The following is a 22521-nucleotide window of genomic DNA, read 5'->3' on the forward strand; positions in this document are numbered from 1 at the left end:
TCTGCGTCTCTCTCTCTCTCTCTCTCTCTCTCTCTTTCTTTTTTTTTCTCTCTTTCTGGGTTGGACCGCTTCGGATCTGCTGTACGAGCTCGCTCCTCTGTCCGCGTCTGGAAAATTTCTGCGCGCCCGTTCGCTTACGTCACCGCAGCCCAATATCACTTGTGTAGCAGAAGTCGGAGTGTCTGTGCGCCTGCTGAACCAATAGCTGAGCAGCGGTGTGAGGTAACTGCAGCCGACCGAGCCAGGGAAACCGGGTCACCCGATAAAACAGACCGAGAAGAACACTAGTCTGAGCTGATCAAATGAACGGAAAGACGCAGGCAGGGAGAGAGGGAGAGAGACGACAGACTGGGGTGCTGGAGTTCTGCTTGTGGAGCTGAGAGGGGAAATCCCTGCACCATCTTCGTCTTCATGTTGGTTTTGCCTCTTAATGTGCATTTAATGAGTCATCAAGTGGTGTATCCAAACGAAAAGTGCTAAAACACGTCGGATCTTGAATTTACTTACATTGTTACAAGCACAATCACACACGGTTTTCAAGATTATATAGATAACGTGGACAGGGTAACTCCTTGTTAAGCTTTTACACGTCTGATTTATATGTGACTTTTGAAGCATTGTGCGTTAATGCCTGAAGAACATTTAACATCCTTCCCAGAAAGCAATTTTTTGTTTTTAAAAGATGTCTAATAGACGTCTAAACATATTCGTGTCACTTTGGGCTGTCCGTGAAAATCCAATAGACATCTTGGCCAAAACTAGACAAGTCATAAAATAAACAGAAATGAATGACTACACATATAAAGTCTGTCGAATTCATCTAACTGACTTTTTGACTTTGATTAGACGTCTATTAGATTTTCACTGACAGTCCAAGTTTAGCCTTGTTTTAGCCAAGCTGTTTATGTTTAGATGTCTATTAGACGTCTATTAAACACACGAATGTTTGCTGGGTTTCCATTCCACAAAAGAGTCTTTACAGTAGGAAAAGATGATTAAAATGTTCTTTACGCTAAGAAACTTTGTTCTTTGGTCTTTGAGTCAAATATTTGAGAAAACACTGTTAGAACATATTTTCAAGAGTGTATGCTTATTTGCAATTACTATTTGAAAAAAAAAATAGTTTCAATGCAATTTTTATATAAAGACTTTTACTATCTTTAATTACACTAAACACTGAAAAACATGATCTTTTCTGCTTGTTCAAACTGCTTAAAAAATGAGCTGAATCAACACAATTCTTGAGGTTTGTTTTGGGGGCAACTTAATTGTTTTATGTTCAGTCTACTTAAGTTTGCAAAAATACGTTAACTTAATCGATTTGTGTTGGGCAACACGGTGGCTCAGTGGTTATCACTGTTGCTTCACAGCAAGAAGGTCGCTGGTTCGAGTCTCGGCTGGGTCAGTTGGCATTTCTGTTTGCATATTCTCCCCGTGTTCATGTGGGTTTCCTCCGGGTGCTCCGGTTTCCCACACAGTCCAAAGACATGCGCTGTTGGTGAATTGAATAAATTGAATTGACTGTATATGTGTTTGAATTAGTGTGTACGTGTTGCCCAGTACTGGGTTGCAGCTGGAACAGACTACTTGGTATGCGTGCTTGTCTGTGTCTCTCTCTCTCTCTCTCTTTCTTTTTTCTTTCTTTCTGGGTTGGACAGCTTCGGATCTGCTGTACGAGCTCGCTCCTCTGTCCGCGTCTGGAAAATTTCAAACTACATAACATTTTATTCATAGACAGGTCTCAGAGACCTGTTTAGTGCAACTTGATCAGCTGATTGACTGAAAGAACCTGATTTAAACACCCTAAATAGACCTGTAATAGCAAGTATTTTTGTTCATCTGATCACAAGGGGATGATGTTTAAAATAGGTATAAACAGGGTGCAAATGATTTGAGTTTGTCCATTTATTTCGAGTTTATTGCTTTTGTAGTGTAGTTAGTCAAATGTGTTCAAATAGTCACTAATGCACCTACCATTTGTCTATTGACCAAATTCCTTTGCCATTTGAAAGCAGTGCCCTGTGATTAATCAAATGTGATTTTCATGCGCATTTTGTTAGTAAAGAAGGTTAGCCACATGCTTTCAGACTGAGCAGTATTTACTATGTACAGTTGAAGTCAGAATTATTAGTCCCCCTGAATTATTAGCCCCCTGTTTATATTTTCCCCAATTTCTGTTTAACAGAGAGCAGATTTTTTTCAACATATTTCTAAACATAATCGTTTTAATAACTCATTTCTAATAATGGATTTATTTTATCTTTGCCATGATGACAGTAAATAATATTTGACTAGATATTTTTCAACACACTTCTATACAGCTTAAAGTGACATTTAAAGACTTAACTAGGTTAATTAGGGTAACTAGGCAGGTTAGGGTAATTAAACAAGTTATTGTATAACGATGGTTTCTTCTATAGACAATTGAAAAAAAAAATAGCCTAAAGGGGCTAATAATTTTGACCTTAATTTTTTTTTTATTAAAAACTAGCTGAAATAAAACAACTAAGACTGTCTCCTGAAGAAAAAATATTATCATACATACTGTGAAAATTTCCTTGCTCTGTTAAACCATTTGGGAAATATGTAAAAAAGAAAAAAAAATTCAGAGGGGGGGCTAATGATTCTGACTTCAACTGTATTTCGTAATACCAAGATTGTAGATTCGCTCTAGACAATGGTGGGGACATACATCCCTAGTGCGCATGCACTGAACAGCACAAATACTGTTTCGAGCTTTTAGAAACATTAACAAAGTACATAATAATATAAAATAAACAGTTAATAATACAAATATCTATCCCGTCCCATGCTGAAAAAGTCAATTTACATGATTTTACTGCAGTCAGGCCTTGAGGAGGTATGTAGAGAAATTTAGAGAGGTGTGTGACACAATTTAACAGTTTTATCCCTATCATTGTTTTCATAATCATCGAGGCCAAAATCAAAACTGAATTTTATTTATTGCACTGCCTTAATAGTATTACAGTGAACTAGTAGCGAACTTGACTTGGTGCACGTGTAGGTTAAGAGCTGATGGTGCCTTATTTTGAAGTCGATTAAATTATTGGTAAGACATTTTAGTAATTGGTAAATATTGGTGGGGACACGTCCCCTCCGTCCATGGCAATTATACACCCTTGCGTAATACACCGATAAGCTATGTAAAATCACGTTCGAAATCAATTTAATCTATAGCAATAATTATATTACGGTGGCTCAGTTGTTAGCACTATTGTCTCACAGCAAGAAGGTCGCCGGTTCAAGTGGAGTTTGCATGTTCTCCTTGTGTTCGCGTGAGTTTCCTCCGGGTGCTCCGGTTTCCCTCAACAGTCCAAAGTGCTTTAGGTGAATTGAATAAGCTTAATTGGCCGTAGTGTATGTGTATAAATGGGTGTGTATGGATGTTTCCCAGTACTGGGTTGCAGCTGGAAGGGCATCCGCTGCGTAAAACATGCTAGATAAGTTGGTGGTTCATTCTGCTGTGGCGGCCCCTGACGAATAAAAGGAAAATGAATGAATGAATTATGTTGGGACAACATGAAGGAATTATGAGGAGCATTTTTTAGAATGGCAAATGTATTTTTGCTAGTATGAGCCTAGTATTTGTTAGTCAATGAATTTAAAATGGGCAGCAATTACAGTCAACGGTTCTTCTTTCAGCAGAACAATGACCCAAAGCACACCACCAAAATATCAACTGAGTGGCTTCACAACAACTCGGTGAATGTCCTTGAGTGGCCCAGCCAGAGACCAGACCTAAATCCTATTGAACATCTCTGAAGAGATGTGAAAATGGCTGTACACCGTCGCTTCCCATCCAACCTGATAGAGCTTGAGAGGTACTGCAACAAGGAATGGGCAAAAATTCCCAGAGAGGTGTGCCAAGCTTGTGGCATCATATTCAAAAAGACTTGAGGCTGTAATTGCTGCCAAAGGTGCAACAACGAAGTACTGAGCAAAAGCTGTGAATACTTATGTACGTGCTTTTAAATTTTTTTTTATAAATTTGCAACAATTTCGGTGGTTTATTCCGCTGTGGCGACCCCGGATTAATAAAGGGACTAAGCCGAAAAGAAAATGAATGAATGAATGCAACAATTTCAAAAATCTTTTATTCACATTGTCATTATGGGGGATTTTGTGTTGAATTTTGAGGAAATAATGAATTTAATTACATTTTTTTTGTAACATAAAAAATGTGGAAAAGTGAAGCGCTATGAATACTTTCCAGATGCACTCTAAATTAATATTTTAAAAAATTCAAAACGTGCCACAAATATCTCGAAACATCTGTATTTATTTAAAACTTATTCATCATTATGCATCATTAACCCATCCACACGTATACATTCCTGTCCCACTATCCACAGGACATCAAATATATGGCAAGGAACTAGAGTAAATGTTCTTCTGGCCTGGGCAGTGTCCAGGACTAGTGGAGAGAGAGCAGTCCATCTGGTATTATGGTTTGCCACATGGTGCCAGGCTAAAGAGCCCGTTTAGATGCACACAGAGCAGCTACAAGAGTGTGAAGTAGCCATGTTGGCACAGATCAGATTAACACACACACACATACTAACACATTTACATATCACAGTTAACAGTTAATCCTGTTGGTGATGCTGGGAGTTTAGCTCCTGTGTGTCGGTGCCAGGATATCAGCATGTACACACAAACACACACACACACACAGCCACACACTTTATTTCTCATGGTCCATTAACTATCACGTCGGCACCTCCCTTGGCGTGACGTCAGAATGACGTCAAAGCAGTATGTCAGCACATTCATGGCAGTAAAGGCATTTGGGTTTTTTCTCTTCACCACTACAATAAAACGCAATACTTTATAGATCATATTTAATATGAATCGTGTATTTTAGCAGTAAGCATCGATGGAATGGCTAATCATCGACGTCTAAGCTCTGACTGAAGGACAATGCCGTGGACATTATGACATAACCTATCATATCGTGACACTGGCCACTGTTTCCAAAGCTTCCAGCAGAGGGCGCGCGGCTTCTGTTCTCTGTCACTTCATAATATGACCAGCAGGTGGCAGTATTTATTAGCAATCAATCACTAAACATATCTTTGAAATAACATACATTTTAATGATTATAACTAAATCATGGCACCATATAAAGAACCAAGAAAATAAGCTAATATATTTTCAGTTTAATCTCAAACACTTCATTACGACTCCAATGAAAGTGAAAGTAGCATTTAGTAGCAGCACTGAAGGAGATAAACAACATTTGATTGGCTGTTTAGAAGGAAGTGGTAGCATTTATAAATGCCATTACACACACAGTTGCATGACTTTGGTTCCTCTTCTTCTGAATGTACCTTGTGCTATTAATGGTGATGGAAGCTTGCAGTGGAAGAGCAGCAGAGATGAAAGATGGAAGATTAATAGGGAGAAAGGAGGAGAAAGAGCTCTGTTATAACTGGACTGGTTTCTGAGTTTGCTTTTGGTCACATTCGTCAATTTATTTAATTTGGAAAGGATCAATTTAGAGAACTAGCTTAAATTAATTGTGTAATCGTTATTTTTTCAAATGTTCAATAAAATTTTAGCTCCAGAATTCGTTGCATAATAAAACAAATGCACAAGTAAAGTCCTTTCTTTAACAAGAAAAGTGACAGTAACGCTTACAATAAACAGCTTAATATTTACAATGAAACTGAAGTGCCAGCAGTATGTAAGGTCTAAAAATAGAAATGTGAGGTTCATGATTTATATGAATTATTCAAAAAAGCATTAATTATTTGATCTGTAACATTGCCAAAACGTTCCTTTTTAGGCAGGACTATTTTTATAGGTGGCTGGATGGATGGATGAATGGATGTCTGCTGGTAATACATTACTAACATCATTTCTGTGGGTGTCCCTTGTTTTACACAGGGCTTCTTCACAGATAAATGTCACATTGCTTTTGCGTTTCTAGATAGAGATCAAGTTTAAAGATTTGACTTGCTTCTGAAACAATTAAAGAGCCTCTATAATGGGTGTTTGAAAATGCAGTGTGTAACACAGCACTAAGTGAACGAAAACATCAAGCTGAGGTTTAAATCTGAAAGTGCACCATGTTTAAAACTATTGATTCTTTAACAAAATAGTCGATTCTGAGTCGAATAAATGAATCGTGTTGGGTTTGGATCTTTTGCCTGAATGCGCCAACCTCAATACGGTACATTACCAAATATGTAGTACAGAATCTGGTAAAACGTGAACGCGCCTTTCCCATCAGACACTGCCAGAGCAAGGGGGATTATGGGACTGATCATCATGCGAAGATATCGATCACTGACAGATAGAGATTCGGCTGCGGGAAATAAAGGGTTAAAGGGTTAACCTATGCTGCAACGCAGGATTCGTCAGCTGTTTACTATTAAAGGAAGGAGCAGCAAAGAGTAGTATGTATGGGACTTTGTCAGTAACTGTTAGTGGTCATATGGACCAGTTTCCTCTTCCTCCCGATCATAACATGTAAATGTTATTAAAACGGTTGCCTCGTTTTCTGTAGTTTGCAAAATATGTATTTAATTGTGTGTTGTAACTTGTAATCGCTCCACGCAACTTGTAATCACGTATATATTATAGATCAGTGCTTGTACTGTATCTCTTAGGTTAAATCTCTATGGGCTATTCACATGTTGCGTCCAAAACCACATTGAAAACGTGACGCGTGCTTCTTCCTTAACCGATATAAATGCATTTCTGAACTCGCGATCCTCTGCTGTTTATCTTTACTACACATGCGCGGTCAATTTTCAGAATAGTTCAGCTTTTGCTACTGTGTGGATTTAATACTCAATGTGTGTCATTATTACTTGGGGTTAGGTTTAAGAATAGAGCAATATGATGGTGTTTAACTGAATTGTTGCATTGCGCTCTCACATGCTCTGTGTTGAATACTTCATAACCATGCTGGGCGTTTCTCTGTCTCAAGCTGAACCCAGTCGACAAATCACAACAGACTGGGTCATTGGACCAATCAGTGCAGATTAGCCTCACGCAAAAGAGGGATTCGGCAACAAATTAATCGCTAAACGAATCATATGGGAGTCGTTGGGATAATTAGGTAAAAATAAATGCATTTTATAAGACAATGAAAGTGTTTTTTGACCTTGCATGCATATCAGACTGCTGTTGGAGACCCCCAAAACCAAAATATGACCTTTTATAATGCATAACAGGGGCTCTTTAATACTTTTAATATGTTTTTAAAAATTTTAAATAATTTGATAATTAGAAATTAAAGTTTTCAAGTAGGAAGTTACTAAAACTGTTTACTTTTTAAATTGTACTAATGTTTTACAATATTAGCTGTTTTTACTGTATTATCAAATGATCAAATAAATGCAGCCTCCATAAAAGACATGCTGGCATGAGTCAATACTTTTTACTGGAAATCAACATTAGGCATGGGATGATAACCGCTTTCAAGGTATCTCAAGGTAAATTTCAATGTTTTAAAAAAGCTGAAATGTTCTGCTATACCGTTTCTAAGGTATGTGGAAGATTTTTTATTTACTTTTTTTGTTTGTTTTTTAGGAAAACAGAATCTTTAGCAGACAATACATCCAAAGATGCAGTTTGAAATCGTTAAGAAATCTGTGTTTTTGAAACAACAGAAGCCAATGATTCATGTGAATTATTTAGGCTGACATGTTTGCTGCTCCAAAATATTTAAAAAGTTTCTCAAAATAAAATATTTTTTGTTCAAAGGGGAAAAAAGATGTAGCTTTTTACCCAGAAATTAAAAAAGAACACATTTTAATCACAATACCATGATATTTTTATCTAAGGAAATCATATCGTCAGAATATTATACTGGCCCATGCCTATTCAACATGCTACAAATGCTGTCAGCACTGAATGCAGAACATTCCTTTAGCAACGGAGATAACTTGAAATATTAATGCGATGGTCAAAATGCAGGCGTGCAGCATAGAACATTTTGTGTGTGTTACTCCACTTCTGAGATTCGGAGTACAGGTGAGCTGAAGTTAGAAGTGGCTGGAGCTGAGCAAGTGCTTAAGTAACGCACAACATTACTGGATGAAGAATCCAGCTCCTCTGCCCGACTGGTTGTCTGCTCTCTGTCTGCTACATTCAGGCTGGTGGGCACCAGTGTTGGCATGACGTCAGGGCCCAGCAGCGACGAGCCACAGCACGCCATGTTTTGCATGTGCTGACAGAACACTTCCAGCATTTGGACCTCCAGATAGCCGTTCAGCATGGAGTTTGTCAGCCTTTTCTGCCAGTCAGGGCTGTGAGCAGACTCCATGACTAGATACTCCTCGTCTTGTTGGGTCACAGCCTCCGCCTGTTGGCTTGGCTTCAGAGAGGGCTCCAGAGAGCTCAGGTCCTGAGACTGAAGCAGCGGCCCGTCGTCTGCCGGGTTTGGGTTATGAGGACTCCAGGGCTCCAGCCGGTCACCACCAAGCCGGAGATCCGGATAGTCCTTGTAGAAGCTGGGACAGCACCAGGAGCAATGTGCCGGCATGCCCAAGCGATCCTCCGCGTTACAGCTGTGAATGGGCATGGCTTTACTGGGAGCAGAGGCACGGCACTGTCCTGCTTTCTTCATGCTTTCAGGTCTGCCAGCTTACAGAAAGAGAAAACGTGTCAGGCACCAGCTTCATCTTAACACAGCAAATAAAATAGGCCCATAAAACAGCGCGGAAACTTGAGGGAAAGCCCAGAGTCCAAAGCAGAGTCTTACTCTGCGGCTCACTTGATTAACTGAATGACTGAATGTCTCCATACAAATGCCGCTTTTGTGCAATTGACTTGGACACTCACCTCAATGAGGAAACACTTGGAAAAGTTCGACAAAATGTTATATACACTGAATTTCAAGCTGATTTTTTAATAGTATAATAGCTTCAAGCCACTTATCCTAATGCATAAAACGCTCTTTACATCACTCATTTTCATTGTAAATTATTGACTCTGATTGGCTAATGAATGTTTAAAGGGATTTTCCTGAAGATTTTAGCTCCAACTCATTTGGTTTTCATTGTGTCTGGAGCATAAACTATTAAAAAAAAGATGGACAACACTTCTCTAATTCCTTCCACTGTAGAAAAGTGTATCAAATCTGTCCCAGCATGGCCTGTCATCTTTTGTATGTAGATCCCAATTCTGCATAGTAGTGATTATGGGGCTGGGCGATTAATTGAAAAGTAATCGAAATTAGGGTTGCATGGTTTACCGGTACTATAGTAGTATCACGATACTATGGCTCCAAAATACTGCCGGTGCCACTGTACTTTGTAAACTGTAGTATCATCATTAACGGTCTATCTACAATACATAATGTTGCATGTGGAAAAGTCACCAAAATGCTCACACGTTTGTGCAACAATAGACCATTTTACCATTTTGCCTGTAGAGCCCTTAAGGTTGCAAAACTGTGTAGAATTCACACCTTTTATGGTAGCTTATTGCACGTTTACTGACGCTTCAGTTCAATTTTTTTTTAATTCAATTCAATTCACCTTTATTTGTATTGCGCTTTTACAATGTAGATTGTGTCAAAGCAGCTTCACATAAAAGGTCATAGTAAATTGGAACAGTGTAGTTCAGTTTGTAGTGTTTAAGTTCAGTTCAGTTTAGCTCCAAACACTGAAGAGCAAATCCAACGATGCGCAGCTCTACAGATCCCGAACCATGCAAGCCAGTGGTGACAGCGGATTTGCCTCAGTTCCAACGCACATGTGAATCAGTTCATTTCTTTATCTGTCAATATGATTTAGTAGCTACAACAACTGTGACAATCTCTTAAAAAAAACGAGTAAAATTTTGAATTACTTTGTATTCTTATCTGATAAGACAAACAAAAAATAGATGAAAAACAGGAAGCATTGAAACAATTTTGACCACTTCATATAGCCAAATTTTGAATTTAGAATTTCATTCGGTATAATTTGTATCTTTATTTTAATGTATTTTTGTTGGTCAGTTTTCTAAAAAATAAACAAAAAGAACTAATACATTTTAGGTGAAGTGATGTGCAAATATTTTTTTCAATAATAAGGGAATTTTGAATTCAATTCAAGTAGGCCTATTATAACACATAAAATATAGTATTTCTGACCATTTTCTTTTTTTCATAGATTTGAGTTTGAATTACAGTATCGAAATACTACTTGGTATCACGATACTTCAGCTGGTATAGTATCGTAACGTGAATTAATGGTATCGTGACAACCCTAGTCGAAATCGACATTCAAAACTTTTTTCCACTTACTTTCTCTACCGTATGTGGAGTCACGAGACTCTGCTCTGTTAAGGCTGATTTATACTTTTGCAGCAACATCTGATCTCTGGTCAAGCAGGACGATGGACCCATTCTTGAGCCCCACTTTGCACTACATTGACAATGATTGGAAGCTGCGCCAGAGATGCCTTAAGACGGCATATTTTCCATTACATTAAAATGACTATTTACATTAAAATATTTGTTTACAAAAGGTGCAAAAAATGCACTGTTTAAAATATTATTTACAGGATATACAAGAGTTATTTTATTTACAAGAGATACTGCTTATTTTCTGCTTTTAATATGATTTTTTTTTAAATAATTAATTTTGTTTCCAAAAGTGTAAGTTATTTATTTTCACTTTTTTATAAGAAAGATTGACTGTTCATTTTGGACAATGTGTGTTTTAATTTCAGTTGTTCGACGTTGATGTTTGATAAATAATCATCGATAGTAGATCATGTGGGTTTACTTCAATTTTTAAAAATCAAGTAATACACCCTTCATTTAAACATCTCTCACTTGTAATATGTGAGCATATTTACTGTACAAAACGTATCAGTGAATTTTGAGGGCAAAACAATTTTAAAAAATTATTCATTAATCGTAATCGAGTTAAAAATGTTAAAGTAATTGAGATTTTGATTTTAGGCCAAATCGCCCAGCCCTAAGTGATTATGTTAGGTAAGCATAAGTATCATTCAAAATCCCACAGACCCAATCACAAGCATGTAACTGTCACACTACAGCCCGTGTTTATAGTATCAAATCAGTAATCATAGGAAGAACACCTGAACATACATCAGCGTATGTTGGAGTGCTGGTCTAAAGAGCTGTGGTGCATCTGACAATTGAATATTTCCTTACTATATGTGATAGTGTGTCTGAATTCAGAGTATTCTCAAAACACAAGGTGTGAAGTACGCAGATGACCTATAATTTCCACTGAGAGTCTGAAGTGTGCATGCAAAGGAATCTTTAATATCCCATGAGGCCACAGGAGAGGATGGAAGTAAAGCTGTGCTGGTAGTAAACAACATGGCAGATAGAGGGTAGTGCATCTGAATTCAATTCAAGTTATATTCTTGCTATAGTGAACTAATTTAACAATCAAGACGTTCAAATTCAATACTAGATTGAGTACTCTGACAGTATGCAATTTCAGATCAAGCATTTAATTAGCTGGACGAGGAGTGTTTAATTAGTGTTTAATTAAACGAGGAGTGACATGTGATTCTCAAAGACAACATATTGTATAATGGTGCATTTTGAACTGTGACAGATTTGCTTCCCTGCAACAATAAATAGATCATAAATGATTGTTCACTGGTTTACGTTTTAACCTTCATGTGTGAGCACCTGTCTATTACACACACTATGAGTCCAGTTTTCTTGACTTTTTAGTTATAGATATAAAACATTTATTTTGTAAGATAATGTTTCCTTTGAACACCTACAGAGACTATTGGTCTAAACTACCTGACAAAAGTCTTGTCGCCTATCCAAGTTTTAGGAACAGCAAATAATAACTTGACTTCTAGTTAATCATTTGGTATCTAGAAGGCCTCTAGATTACCCTTACTTTACTAAAATAATATATAATTGTGCCTTGATTTATAATTATTTAATTAGGACAGTAAAGTCTGACTTTTCTTAGAAGTATTGTCACCTAACAGAAATAATGTACAGTATAGAATATAAAGTCATGCTGCAGAGAAAAAAGAATTAATATTGTGTATGACTCTCATGAGCTTGGACGACTGCATCCATAAATCTCTGCTATGACTCAAATAACTTATTAATAAAGTCATCTGGAATGACAAAGAAAACGTTCTTGCAGGACTCTTAGAGTTCATCAAGATTCTTTGGATTAATCTTCAATGCTTTCTCCTTTATCTTACCCCAGACATGCTCAATAATATTCATGTCTGGTGACTGGGCTGTCCAATCCTGGAGCACATTGACCTTCTTTGCTTTCAGCAATTTTGATGTGGAGGCTGAAGTATGAGAACGAGTGTTATCCTGCTGAAGAATTTTCCCTCTCCTGTGGTTAATAATGTAATGGGCAGCACAAATGTCTCGATACCTCAGGCTGTTGATGTTACCATCCACTCTGCAGATCTCTCGCACGCCCCCATACTGAATGTAACCCCGAACCATGTTTTTGTCCTTATAAAACTTGACTGATTTCTATGAGAATCTAGGGCCCATGTGGGTTCCAGTAGGTCTTCTGCAGTTTTAGATGAGTGGGATGCAGTTCAACAGATGATTCATTGGAAGAAAAAAAAAAATCGACCTTCTGCTAATTCTACCTTCCAAATGATCAAATAGAAGTCAAGATATTGTTTGTTTTTCTTACTCTGGGATCAATGACAAGGCCTTTGTCAGGTAGTGTATATTTGCTTGATTCACGCAACTGACTGACTATTTTCCTGCATAACATGCTGGGTGTGGACATTTATTTTCCTTATATTATATACGATACAGATCAGAGCAAACTATTTCCCATTATTTAAAAGGCAGACCCCAGCAAACATGTCCTTCATGGGGGATCAAGCATTAATTAGGGGGTCAACCCCCACCCCATAATTGGCACAGTGTTAAATTGCTAAACTCTGCTGGACAGAGAGTTTGTAACGCTTTCTCTAAAGTGTGCAATTATTTCCAGTCAAATGAACAGCTGAAGTAGTTCCAGTCGAATCTCAACTACATCATAGTTCCGTACTACTACACCATTCTTATTTAGGATACAAATGACAAACTGTGGAAATGTAATTACTTTCTTTGCTCACTTTTTCATACATATGCACACTAATACTGTCCAGACAAGGACTTGCAAAACATTACTGCTTTTCCTCCACAACTTAAAAGCATATGTGCATGGTCCAGGAGGGTTGCCAATCAGAGACAGTTGTGCTTGTGCCATGGTGGATTCACTATTTACAAGGTGGAATTCGCCACTGCAAGAGCAAAACACTTCTCCAGAGAGCAAACTAATCTGTTCATGCTTCAGGTTCTGAAAATGATAACTGCATTGGGCTGAAACTAGCCTCCCCTCACCTAGTAAGTGTAAGATAAGGCTTTTTGTGTTACCCCAGTCTGTGTCTGTTGGTCTTTTTGCAAATTAAACACGCAGAATTGGCAATTCATGGGTTGTAAAATGTCTCAGATTTGATCTGCTGTACTGCATCTGTTGGTGTGGAGTAAATTAGCATTTAAACCTGAAGTATACCATTTTAACATTTACATGAGGGTAGTGTGCAATGAGCTTGACACCAGAGTAGTGCACAAACCACCCACATTTTTGTAATTGCATGTACAATATATATTTCACTACTTAGTTTGTCCACAAAATGTCACCGAGCTTAGCCAATGATTCACAGTCAGGAAAAGAAATGAAACACTATATACTGAAGACAACAAAAACAATAGATGCCCACATTAGCTATGTCACCATCCATCTATTTTTGTGCATTTTGGATTATCACATAAACTTTTACTAAACTTATGCACATAACTGAGTAGGATATGTTTTTTATTTAATAATGAAAATGTGCACAAACTATAGTGGAAAAACTTTCACAGATTAAATTCCAGTATTCGGAATAAAATAAATGATGTGATTTTTATTATAGGAGATCATGTGATGATAATAATGGGTTTAATGGAGAGATTTAATGGACAAACCAGTAAGCAGACTACATTGTAAAACACCTGAAATGTTGTTTTGGTCATTCTAAAATGCCTTTCCCAAAATCTGCCATCAGTATTATTATTATAATATTATTACATCCAGAACTGTCTTGAGCGTCTTTGCTCCCAAAGAGCAGTCTTTCTCCTCCAAATGCCACCATGCATTTAATTTGGCAGGTAATTCAAAAGAAAAAGACTCACACAGCTTGTCCTACTGGAGCAAATGTTGTTTTTCTTTTTGATATATGGCGGCAGTTTATCAGAAAGTGGCGATTTCGTTCTCTTTGACTCATTGGATGGAAACGCTACATTATTCACACAACTTTTATGCAATATTGCAAGTTTGTGCATAAATTTAATTCGCATATTTGGATACCTATTGACTTGTGTGATGAAATTTATACAATTTCAACTTAAACGAGTACAAAGGGGCAATCTATTTTATTATAATTTTTGGAGAAAGGATGTGCAGATACTTTCTTGTGTTTCACTTCCTAGTGTGCATGTGTTGAGCACTTATATGCATGCACAGTTGCACACAAACTAACAAATAGACTTTTTGAAATGCAGTGAGTTTGAGTGCACACATGCTAACTTGCGCATTAAAAATTCAAAGTATACTTTTGGCTTTAACTACGGTGGCCGAGAAAGCTTACCGCGCTGCAATTTAAGCTAACACATCCAATTACAAAAAACACTAGCAAATTAAGGAAAGATCTTCATTAATTTGACAGCACATGTGCTGCAAATCCTTAAAACGCAAAACACATTAATAAAGCACACTGCATTTTCTCACAACACAAACCAATGAATAATACACACTGCATTTTCTAACAAAAAGACATCAGAACACAACGGAAATGTTTCAAGGGGACCCAAAAACGTGACAGATGCCGCTGTGCCGTGACTATTGCTCAGAAGTTGTAGGTGATCTTTGAAAGGTGAGTTTTTGTTTGTTTATTTTAACATCCTGATTCCCGTGTCTTTAGTATTTATTAGCTTAAATAACCATACATTAATTGCCGGGTCAATCATGTTTTAGGGTGTCCTTAAAACATTTTTGTTGTGTTGAGAGAAAATGCAGCGCATTTTGGTAAATTGTTTGCGCAGTGTGAAAATGCAGCGTGTTTTTTAAAAATGTGTTTGCGTTGTGAGCATTTGCAGCATGTGTGCTGTCAAACTTATGAAGATCTTTTCTTAATTTGCTGGCGTTTTTTGTAATTGCACGTGTGTTCTTAAATTGAAGCACATTAAGCTCTCTTGGCCACCATATTTAACTTGTCTTTCAGTCTGTAATGATTGCATTGACATCTGCATTTGTCTGCAAGTCAGTGAACCAGGCCTCTGTCGCTATTTCTAAAATGACCTGTTAAAAATTGACCATTGATGACTGAAAGAAATTGACTGTGTAAGAAATTAGTGCTGCACAGTAGATCATTTAAAGCATATGACAAAAGTGTAATATCTAATATATGTGGAATAGTAAGCACTTCAAACTCAGTACACTTCAAATTCAGTAGATGAATTCAAATGATGAATTTGCATAATTGATGAATTTTTTTTTTAATTTTTGGGTGAACTGTACTGTATTATAACTGTATATTGCTCTGCTCAATTTAACACTTGCATATGTGGCTTTACAGTAGGTTGACTTCAATTTCACAGCAGCATTGCACTTCCTTCCTCAATTTTATTTTTACATGTATTTTGCTGCTCCTGGGCCACATTCACGGTCTATAATTGATACTGCTTCATTATTTTTTTATTTATAATAATATTTTTAGGGGTTTTCACCTTTAATTTGGATAGGTTACAGACAGTAAAGTATTAGGAGCAGAGAAAGGGGAAGGGTCGGCAAAAGACCCATTAGATGGGAATCAAACTCAGGTCGCCGTGAGCACCATGGTGCTATTTGTCGGCGCACTTAACCCCCCTAGGCTATTGGCACTGACACTACTGTATCATTTAAATTAAATAATTAATTTGCTTCAACTAAAGCAACAAACATCCTAATGCAATCAGTTAGATCATGACTTTAAAAAATACTCTCATCTTAATAATATTGAAATCTGTAATCTCACCTCTCACAGTTCGGGGTGTCAGAGATGGTCTGGCAGTGGCGTTTGTTGCATCAGGACAGGTCACAGGAGGGGATGAGTGTGCATGATTGTATCCGTCATGATTTGTGGCGTCTTCTGTGCAGTTCAGAACATAAAGGGAAGCTTCTCCGAGCATGATAGTGACCTACACACAAAAACACCGCTCAAGCTCCAGTAAATGAAATGTTTTCTCAGAATAAAATACAAAAGCACAGTTTAATCAAAGTGAAGTCAGCAAAATCAAACGGAAATGAGTAACTTACCAGAATTGAATGAGTTACGCAAACTTTATACACGAATGCACAGTGACTGCACTTCCTTAATAAATGAATTGCTTTCGTCAGATCAGTACGAATTAAAAAGACAAAAGTGATTCCATTTTAATCTTTGTAAAGAGATCAATATACTTTCTTCCTAAGGCGATAACGATATCATATATTCTTGTTGCAATAATTGCTGAAGCTTTTATTACGATATACAGTTAAAGTCAGAATTATTAGCCCCGCTGAATTTTTAGTCCCTGTTTATTTTTTTATCCAATTTCTGTTTAACGCAGAGATTTTTTCAACACATTTCTAGACATAATAGTTTTAATAAGTCATTTCTAATAACTGATTTATTTTATCTTTGCCATGATGACAGTACATAATATTTGACTAGATATTTTTCAAGACACTTGTATACAGCTTAAAGTGACATTTAAAGACTTAATTGGGTTAATTAGGCAGGTAAGGGTAATTAGGCAAGTTATTGTATATCGGTGGTTTGTTCTGTAGACTATCGAAAAAAATATAGCTTGAAGCGGCTAATAATTTTGACCTTAAAATGTTTTTTTTTTTAATTAAAAACAGCTTTTATTCTAGGCGAAATAAAACAAATAAGACTTTCTCCAGAAGAAAAAATATTATCAGACATACCGTGTAAATTTCCTTGCTCTGTTAAACATAACATGGGAAATATTAAAAAAATAATAATAATAATTCAAAGGGGGGCTAATAATTTTGACTTCAACTGTATATGTTATTATCAGAAAGCTGACATAAGATGCACGGTTAATTTTACAGATACATGTGAAGTTATGTTTGAAATGGCCTTTGAAAGGAGAGTTTATCCAAAAATGTAAATTCTGCCATTATTTACTTATCGTTTACTTGTTTCAAACCATAATAAGTATTATGATATAATATAGTATTATTAACTATACGTTTCTTTCTCCTGTTAAATATGAAAGAAAGTACTTTGAAAAACCTGTAATCATTGACTTTGTATTTCCTACTATGGCAGTCAATGTTTCCAGGACCTCAGCTTTCATCAAAATATCTGCTTTTAGAATAGAAAGAAGTATCTCTCACACGGACCGTAAACAGTGAGCAAATTTGTTGAGGTAAAGTTGGTTTTATATTCACACATTCAGACTTTCTCCTTATTAATATAATTTCAGAAAAGTATTTGTTGCAAATTCTTCATTGGGAAATCATGTAAGCATTCATCGACTATCAAAGTACAACATTGTTCACAGTCAAATAAATAGTGCTAGTGTTGTTTTCAAGTCATACATGTGATTTTAGACCGAACATTCAAAGTACCATTGCAAACAATATAGGGAGCAAGTCGCAAGTTGACACTGAACGAATGTGAGAATATAAAACCAACTTTACCTCCACAGCAAATTTTCACTTTTGCTTGAATTTTCCCTCTAGGTCTTCAAGGATGTTAATGTGAATATTGTATTATATGTATAAGGAACTTACCTAATGCTTGTTTGTATGGCTGCACAAACAGAAATATGACGACTGGAAGTAATTTCCAAAGTAATATATCAGTTTGGGATAGTCCTTTCATCTATTGGTGTATTTCTGAGATGTTTTCTCTGGGCTTTTGTCTCTGGTCTGGGTAGCAACAGAGGAAGTAAGCAGTTATAGATCACACACACACACACCCAAACACATACACAGATTAGGCCTCTGCTGTTTAAGCAAAGCAGAAGTGAGAAAATCTTGTCTGCTCTTCTCTATTATGGACATGCACTCACAGAAGCGCATTTTGTGTTTCCTTATATTGGCATGTTTTCCTAGAAAATGCTCATAACTTGATACATCTACTCACCTGCTTCAAACAAAACAGTCAGCAGCAGTAATTAATGAAGTTACAAGAAGATGCAGATGTGTTGTGGTGATTCAGCACATGCAGACACAGTTTGAAATGAGCTTAAACGTTTTTTTTTCACATCTGTACTGTACGACAGAGCATTATTTAGTGCAGAACAGGCTCACACAGGACTGTGCGTTTTGAACATGTTGGGAGGGCATTTGTACAGGAAGATCCTCCGCTGGATGTACACCTAAGGATTTCGCGCGTAAAAGCAGAGCGGAGGTAAGATTGTGCCGCTTCTGTCGCGGGCCCAGACGCGCGCTGATTGGACGAGCGGAACATCAGTCTCAGCGCGGCGCCGCCCCCACCCTCCCATTCAACCACTGGCTCTAATGTAGCCCTGTGTTTACTACAGAATTAGTGCATAGCGGACGACAGTCTCCTGAACTGTGAACTCCGAATCACAAAAGATAACCTGTTAGTTTTGCATAAAAGGAGAAAAATACCCCAAACTCAACATGCCCAAGAGAAAGGTATGTAGAAAAGCCGAGCGCGGCGAACGGCTACACTTTTGCCCTTACTAATCAGTCGTGAAATTAGGAAGCCCTCGAGACAATGTTTTTTTAATAAAAATCCAGGCTACTTCTTTAGCATCAGTGGGCAGATAAAAAATCGTTGTTAATTTGCCGATTTTTTCCTGGCGGATCGCGGTGTTTTTGTCGACGTTGGCGCGTTCAGCAGGAGGGTTTTAGTGGAGCAGCGCTGTGCTGAAGCTCGGCTTGATCTCATGCCCGTGGAACCGCAGCCATGCTGCCCTCTCTCTCTCTCCATCTCCAGCACAGCGCGACGGCAAAACCGACGATTATAAGCGCAATCGTGCCTCTGCCGCCGTCGAACGGGGATTAAAAAATAGCTGGATAACTCTAATTTTCGTAATAGGGACAAATTGGCGAAAAGGCAGTCGCGTTTTTATACAATTTCAACGCATTTTCTTTGTTCGTGCTGGAAGGGGGGTGTCATGACGCCTGCTTGCCGCCAGGTGGCAGCGCTGAGGCGGGATCATCGCGCCCCTCCTCCTTTTTCAAATATGTGGAGCCCGTGTCGTGAAATGCCTTCTTGAAAAATAATAAATAAAGAATATGCGCACCATTTTGCTCTCCCGTCCTCTGAGAACTACACTTAAGCGTAGTTCACCGTGTGAAGACCATCCAAACACAAATAAGGAGAAGCACAGACGTTTTCTGGCAGGCCAGCATGTTGCTTACATTTACAAACGTGCAGAACAGCACATCCCCATGTTTCTGCTAGTTACCTTTTTGTTTTTCCCGCCATTTATGTTAATATCATTATTATAGGTTATGTTCTAACTTGTGTTGTTTTTTTTTGTTGATTTGCAGGGAACTGATGGAGAAGTCAAGGAGGAGGTACGGAAAGAAAACCTAAAGCAATTTTTGGTTGCATTTTTAATACATGCATTTGTCTACATCTATTTGTTTGGCGGGCAGTTTTTCCATAATCAACTGAAACACAGAAGCAGTTTCTCATAGGAGCCAATAATATTTGCTGTACATTGTGGCACTTTATAGCATAAGCTTGCATTGTTCACAAACTAGTGCTCAAGCGAAAAGAAAGAACAGGATTGAATAGATAGGACAGTTAGTATCTATTATTTTCTGCTTGCACCAAATAATATATGTCATTCCTCTTGTAGCCTCAGAGAAGGTCTGCAAGGTTATCAGCGGTAAGTTGTTTTCTTTTTAAATGTTGCCATTGTAAATTTATACTATTTTTAAAAAATGAGATTAAAGAATCGAGGAACTTTAAATAGTTTTGGAAGTTGTCTTGTTGTTTTTTTGAGACTCTTTTTTTTTTTTATCAAATTGACATGTTAAGCATACGGGATCGAACAGAACCGTTCTCGGCACTATAGTAAATATATTTGAACATGATAAATCATTGTTTAGATCTCTATTTCTATTCTGTTTTTTAACAAATCCTGTTTTCTTTTCCCTTCAGAAACCAACACCTCCAAAACCTGAACCGAAACCGAAAAAGACTCCCAAGGTACCTGCAGTAATATCACTTTTAATAAACACACACACACATGTATGCGTTAAAATGAATCTATTGCTTGGTTTATTATACAGTAGGTAATCTTTTATGTACTTATTTATATTTATTCTTTGGACCTGTCTTTTCATCTCACTGACAGAAAGACAAGGAGGTGAACGATAAAAAGGAAGATAAGAAAGCAAAGGCAAAGGCTGACGAATCGAAGGAGGAGAACCAGTCAGAAAATGGGGAGACTAAGACCAACGAGGTATATAAACAAACATCAGTTTACCTCAGATCAGTGTTTATCAAGTAAACTTATTTGTGACATCGGCTGGAAAAAGAAAGTTGAATGTCCAGTTCTTTGAAGACAAATAAAAAGTAAAAGCCATCAAACTTGTTTGCTTTGAAAAGAAATTCAGTACACTTGCATATTTCTGTCAGCCTTTTAATATGTCCTGAAGTACATGTACTCTGTCACAGTTTAATTTTCTTAAAACAAAGATACTTATTCCCTAACTCCCTAGAGAACTTCTCTATCAGTTGAGAAAGATTTGGAGTGGTGTAAAGACATTTTATTTGAAATCTTCTTCTATTTGTTTTTACAGGTTGAGAAAACTGCAGACGAGGCAGCAGAGGGCGAGAAGGACGACCCGAAGACAGAGTAGCAGCACGCTGGTCCATCCGTCCATCCATTCTCTCCCCTTCCTCTCTTTCTATTCTTTTATCTTCCCCTTTCCCTGTTTTCTCTCTCCCTCTCCAGCTCTCTCAACAACCTCCTCTCTGCCCATCACCACCAGAGGAATATTTTTATCAGCAAATTTGTAAATACTGGTTCAGGTTTTTAGCACAAAAAACAAAGCTGACTAAACGAATCTTGTGTTCGGCCGCAGCTGTATCAGGTGTCTACAACACGAGAGATGTGGAAAAAGGCGGCGTCCTCCTTTGGTTTTGTTGATTTTTGTCTTTTTATTTCTTTTCCTTATTTTTAAGCGGATGGTCTGTAGCGTGGTTTTGGAGTGGGAGGCGGGAGGAGGCTCTCAGTCTGTATGTCCGTTAGTGCTTGTGATGTTGCTCTGGAGTCTGTGATGTTTCTGTATGGGGTTTGTTTTATTTTGCTTCTTTTAAACGTAATGGATTGTCTTTAAGAAAGAGGAACGAGTTCGAAAATTGTAGAAGAAAAGAGAAAACAACTAAAGACAAACTGCTTACATTCCAGGTTCAGCATTAGATGGTGACTCCTGGCTTTTTAAGAATCATAACACCTTTACAATTTGTTGAAACAGATAACTGGGCTTTGTTAGGAGGCCAGAAAAACTCTTCTGTTGTTATAGAGGACTTTTTTGAAATTATGGGATTTAAGACAAAAAAAAAAATTCGTTTTTGGAGTTTTTTTAACACTGAAAATTCATCTGTGAAAAGTACCTAGTGTCCCCTATAATGCTCTCGGTCTCACTCAATAAAAATCCATCATTGGAGTTTTCCTCAATATGACTGCTGTGACTTTTTTCATGGATTGGTTGCTGTGTATTGTACACTGTGGCATATATACTGTGTTTCACTGCATATGCAATTTTATAATCTGCTGTTATCTATTATAAAGTAGTTGGTGCATTATTATAACTCATAGTGGATTTGAGCACTGGTTCACAGTGCATTTGAATGTTAACAAATGATCTTAATCGCCTCAGTACTCCACAGCAGAGACAAACACCTCAAATGCAAACATAAAATATTGCCCAACAAGTAATCAGATAAAAAAATAGTTTTTTACTCGAACTCAGTGGTGAATTTTGTTGTCGTTTAAATGTTTCTACTAATGTACTACTAATGTACCAACATACAGTTGAAAAATTCAGGGAATGAAGAAGTCTAACCTTTAAAAAGTCTGCTTCATTTCTGAACAATAAGAAGCGTAAACAAACCTGCAAATGTGCTGGGATGACAAACGAATTTAAAGTTAGTGTATTAATGAAAAGACCAATATTTGTTTTATTATTATTATTTACACTTAGAGATGCCATTATGTATATTTTATGCTTGACAGAAAAAAAGAAAATAAAGTATTTCAGGCATAAATACAGCACAAAAATGCATATAGATGGCCTGAAAGATATTATTTCGGTTCTTGCTGTGCTACTAGCTGATGACTATTTAAGCATCCATATTGTCTGAATAATCTGAGAACAAACCGACAGCCTATAAATATTGTTGAGTTTACAGCTTATAAAACATAAAATGTTTATGGAGGAGGATAAAATCCAAGAAATTCAGTTTACATTAAAATAGTTTTATTGTAATCAGATG

General features: G+C 37.2%; 2 protein-coding genes across 2 annotated transcripts; one reads left to right on the forward strand and one right to left on the reverse strand.

The window, feature by feature from the left end:
• Window positions 1–7343: 7343 nt before the first annotated feature.
• si:dkey-237j10.2 (uncharacterized protein LOC568721 homolog) lies at window positions 7344–17945 on the reverse strand. Its single transcript, XM_056456882.1, has 3 exons — window positions 17823–17945; window positions 16054–16216; window positions 7344–8619 (listed from the first exon to the last, which is right to left on the reverse strand). The coding sequence occupies exons 2-3, from the start codon at window positions 16205–16207 to the stop codon at window positions 7979–7981; spliced, it is 795 nt and encodes a 264-aa protein (XP_056312857.1). The 5' UTR covers window positions 16208–16216; window positions 17823–17945; the 3' UTR covers window positions 7344–7978.
• Window positions 17946–18533: 588 nt separating this feature from the next.
• Window positions 18534–21703, forward strand: hmgn7 (high mobility group nucleosomal binding domain 7). The gene is made up of 6 exons (XM_056457643.1): window positions 18534–18695; window positions 19560–19586; window positions 19874–19903; window positions 20179–20226; window positions 20375–20482; window positions 20823–21703. The coding sequence occupies exons 1-6, from the start codon at window positions 18681–18683 to the stop codon at window positions 20880–20882; spliced, it is 288 nt and encodes a 95-aa protein (XP_056313618.1). The 5' UTR covers window positions 18534–18680; the 3' UTR covers window positions 20883–21703.
• The last annotated feature ends 818 nt before the right edge of the window (window positions 21704–22521 follow it).

Source organism: Danio aesculapii, chromosome 5 (genome assembly GCF_903798145.1).
Source record: "Danio aesculapii chromosome 5, fDanAes4.1, whole genome shotgun sequence".
NCBI classification, from domain to species: Eukaryota; Metazoa; Chordata; class Actinopteri; order Cypriniformes; family Danionidae; genus Danio; species Danio aesculapii.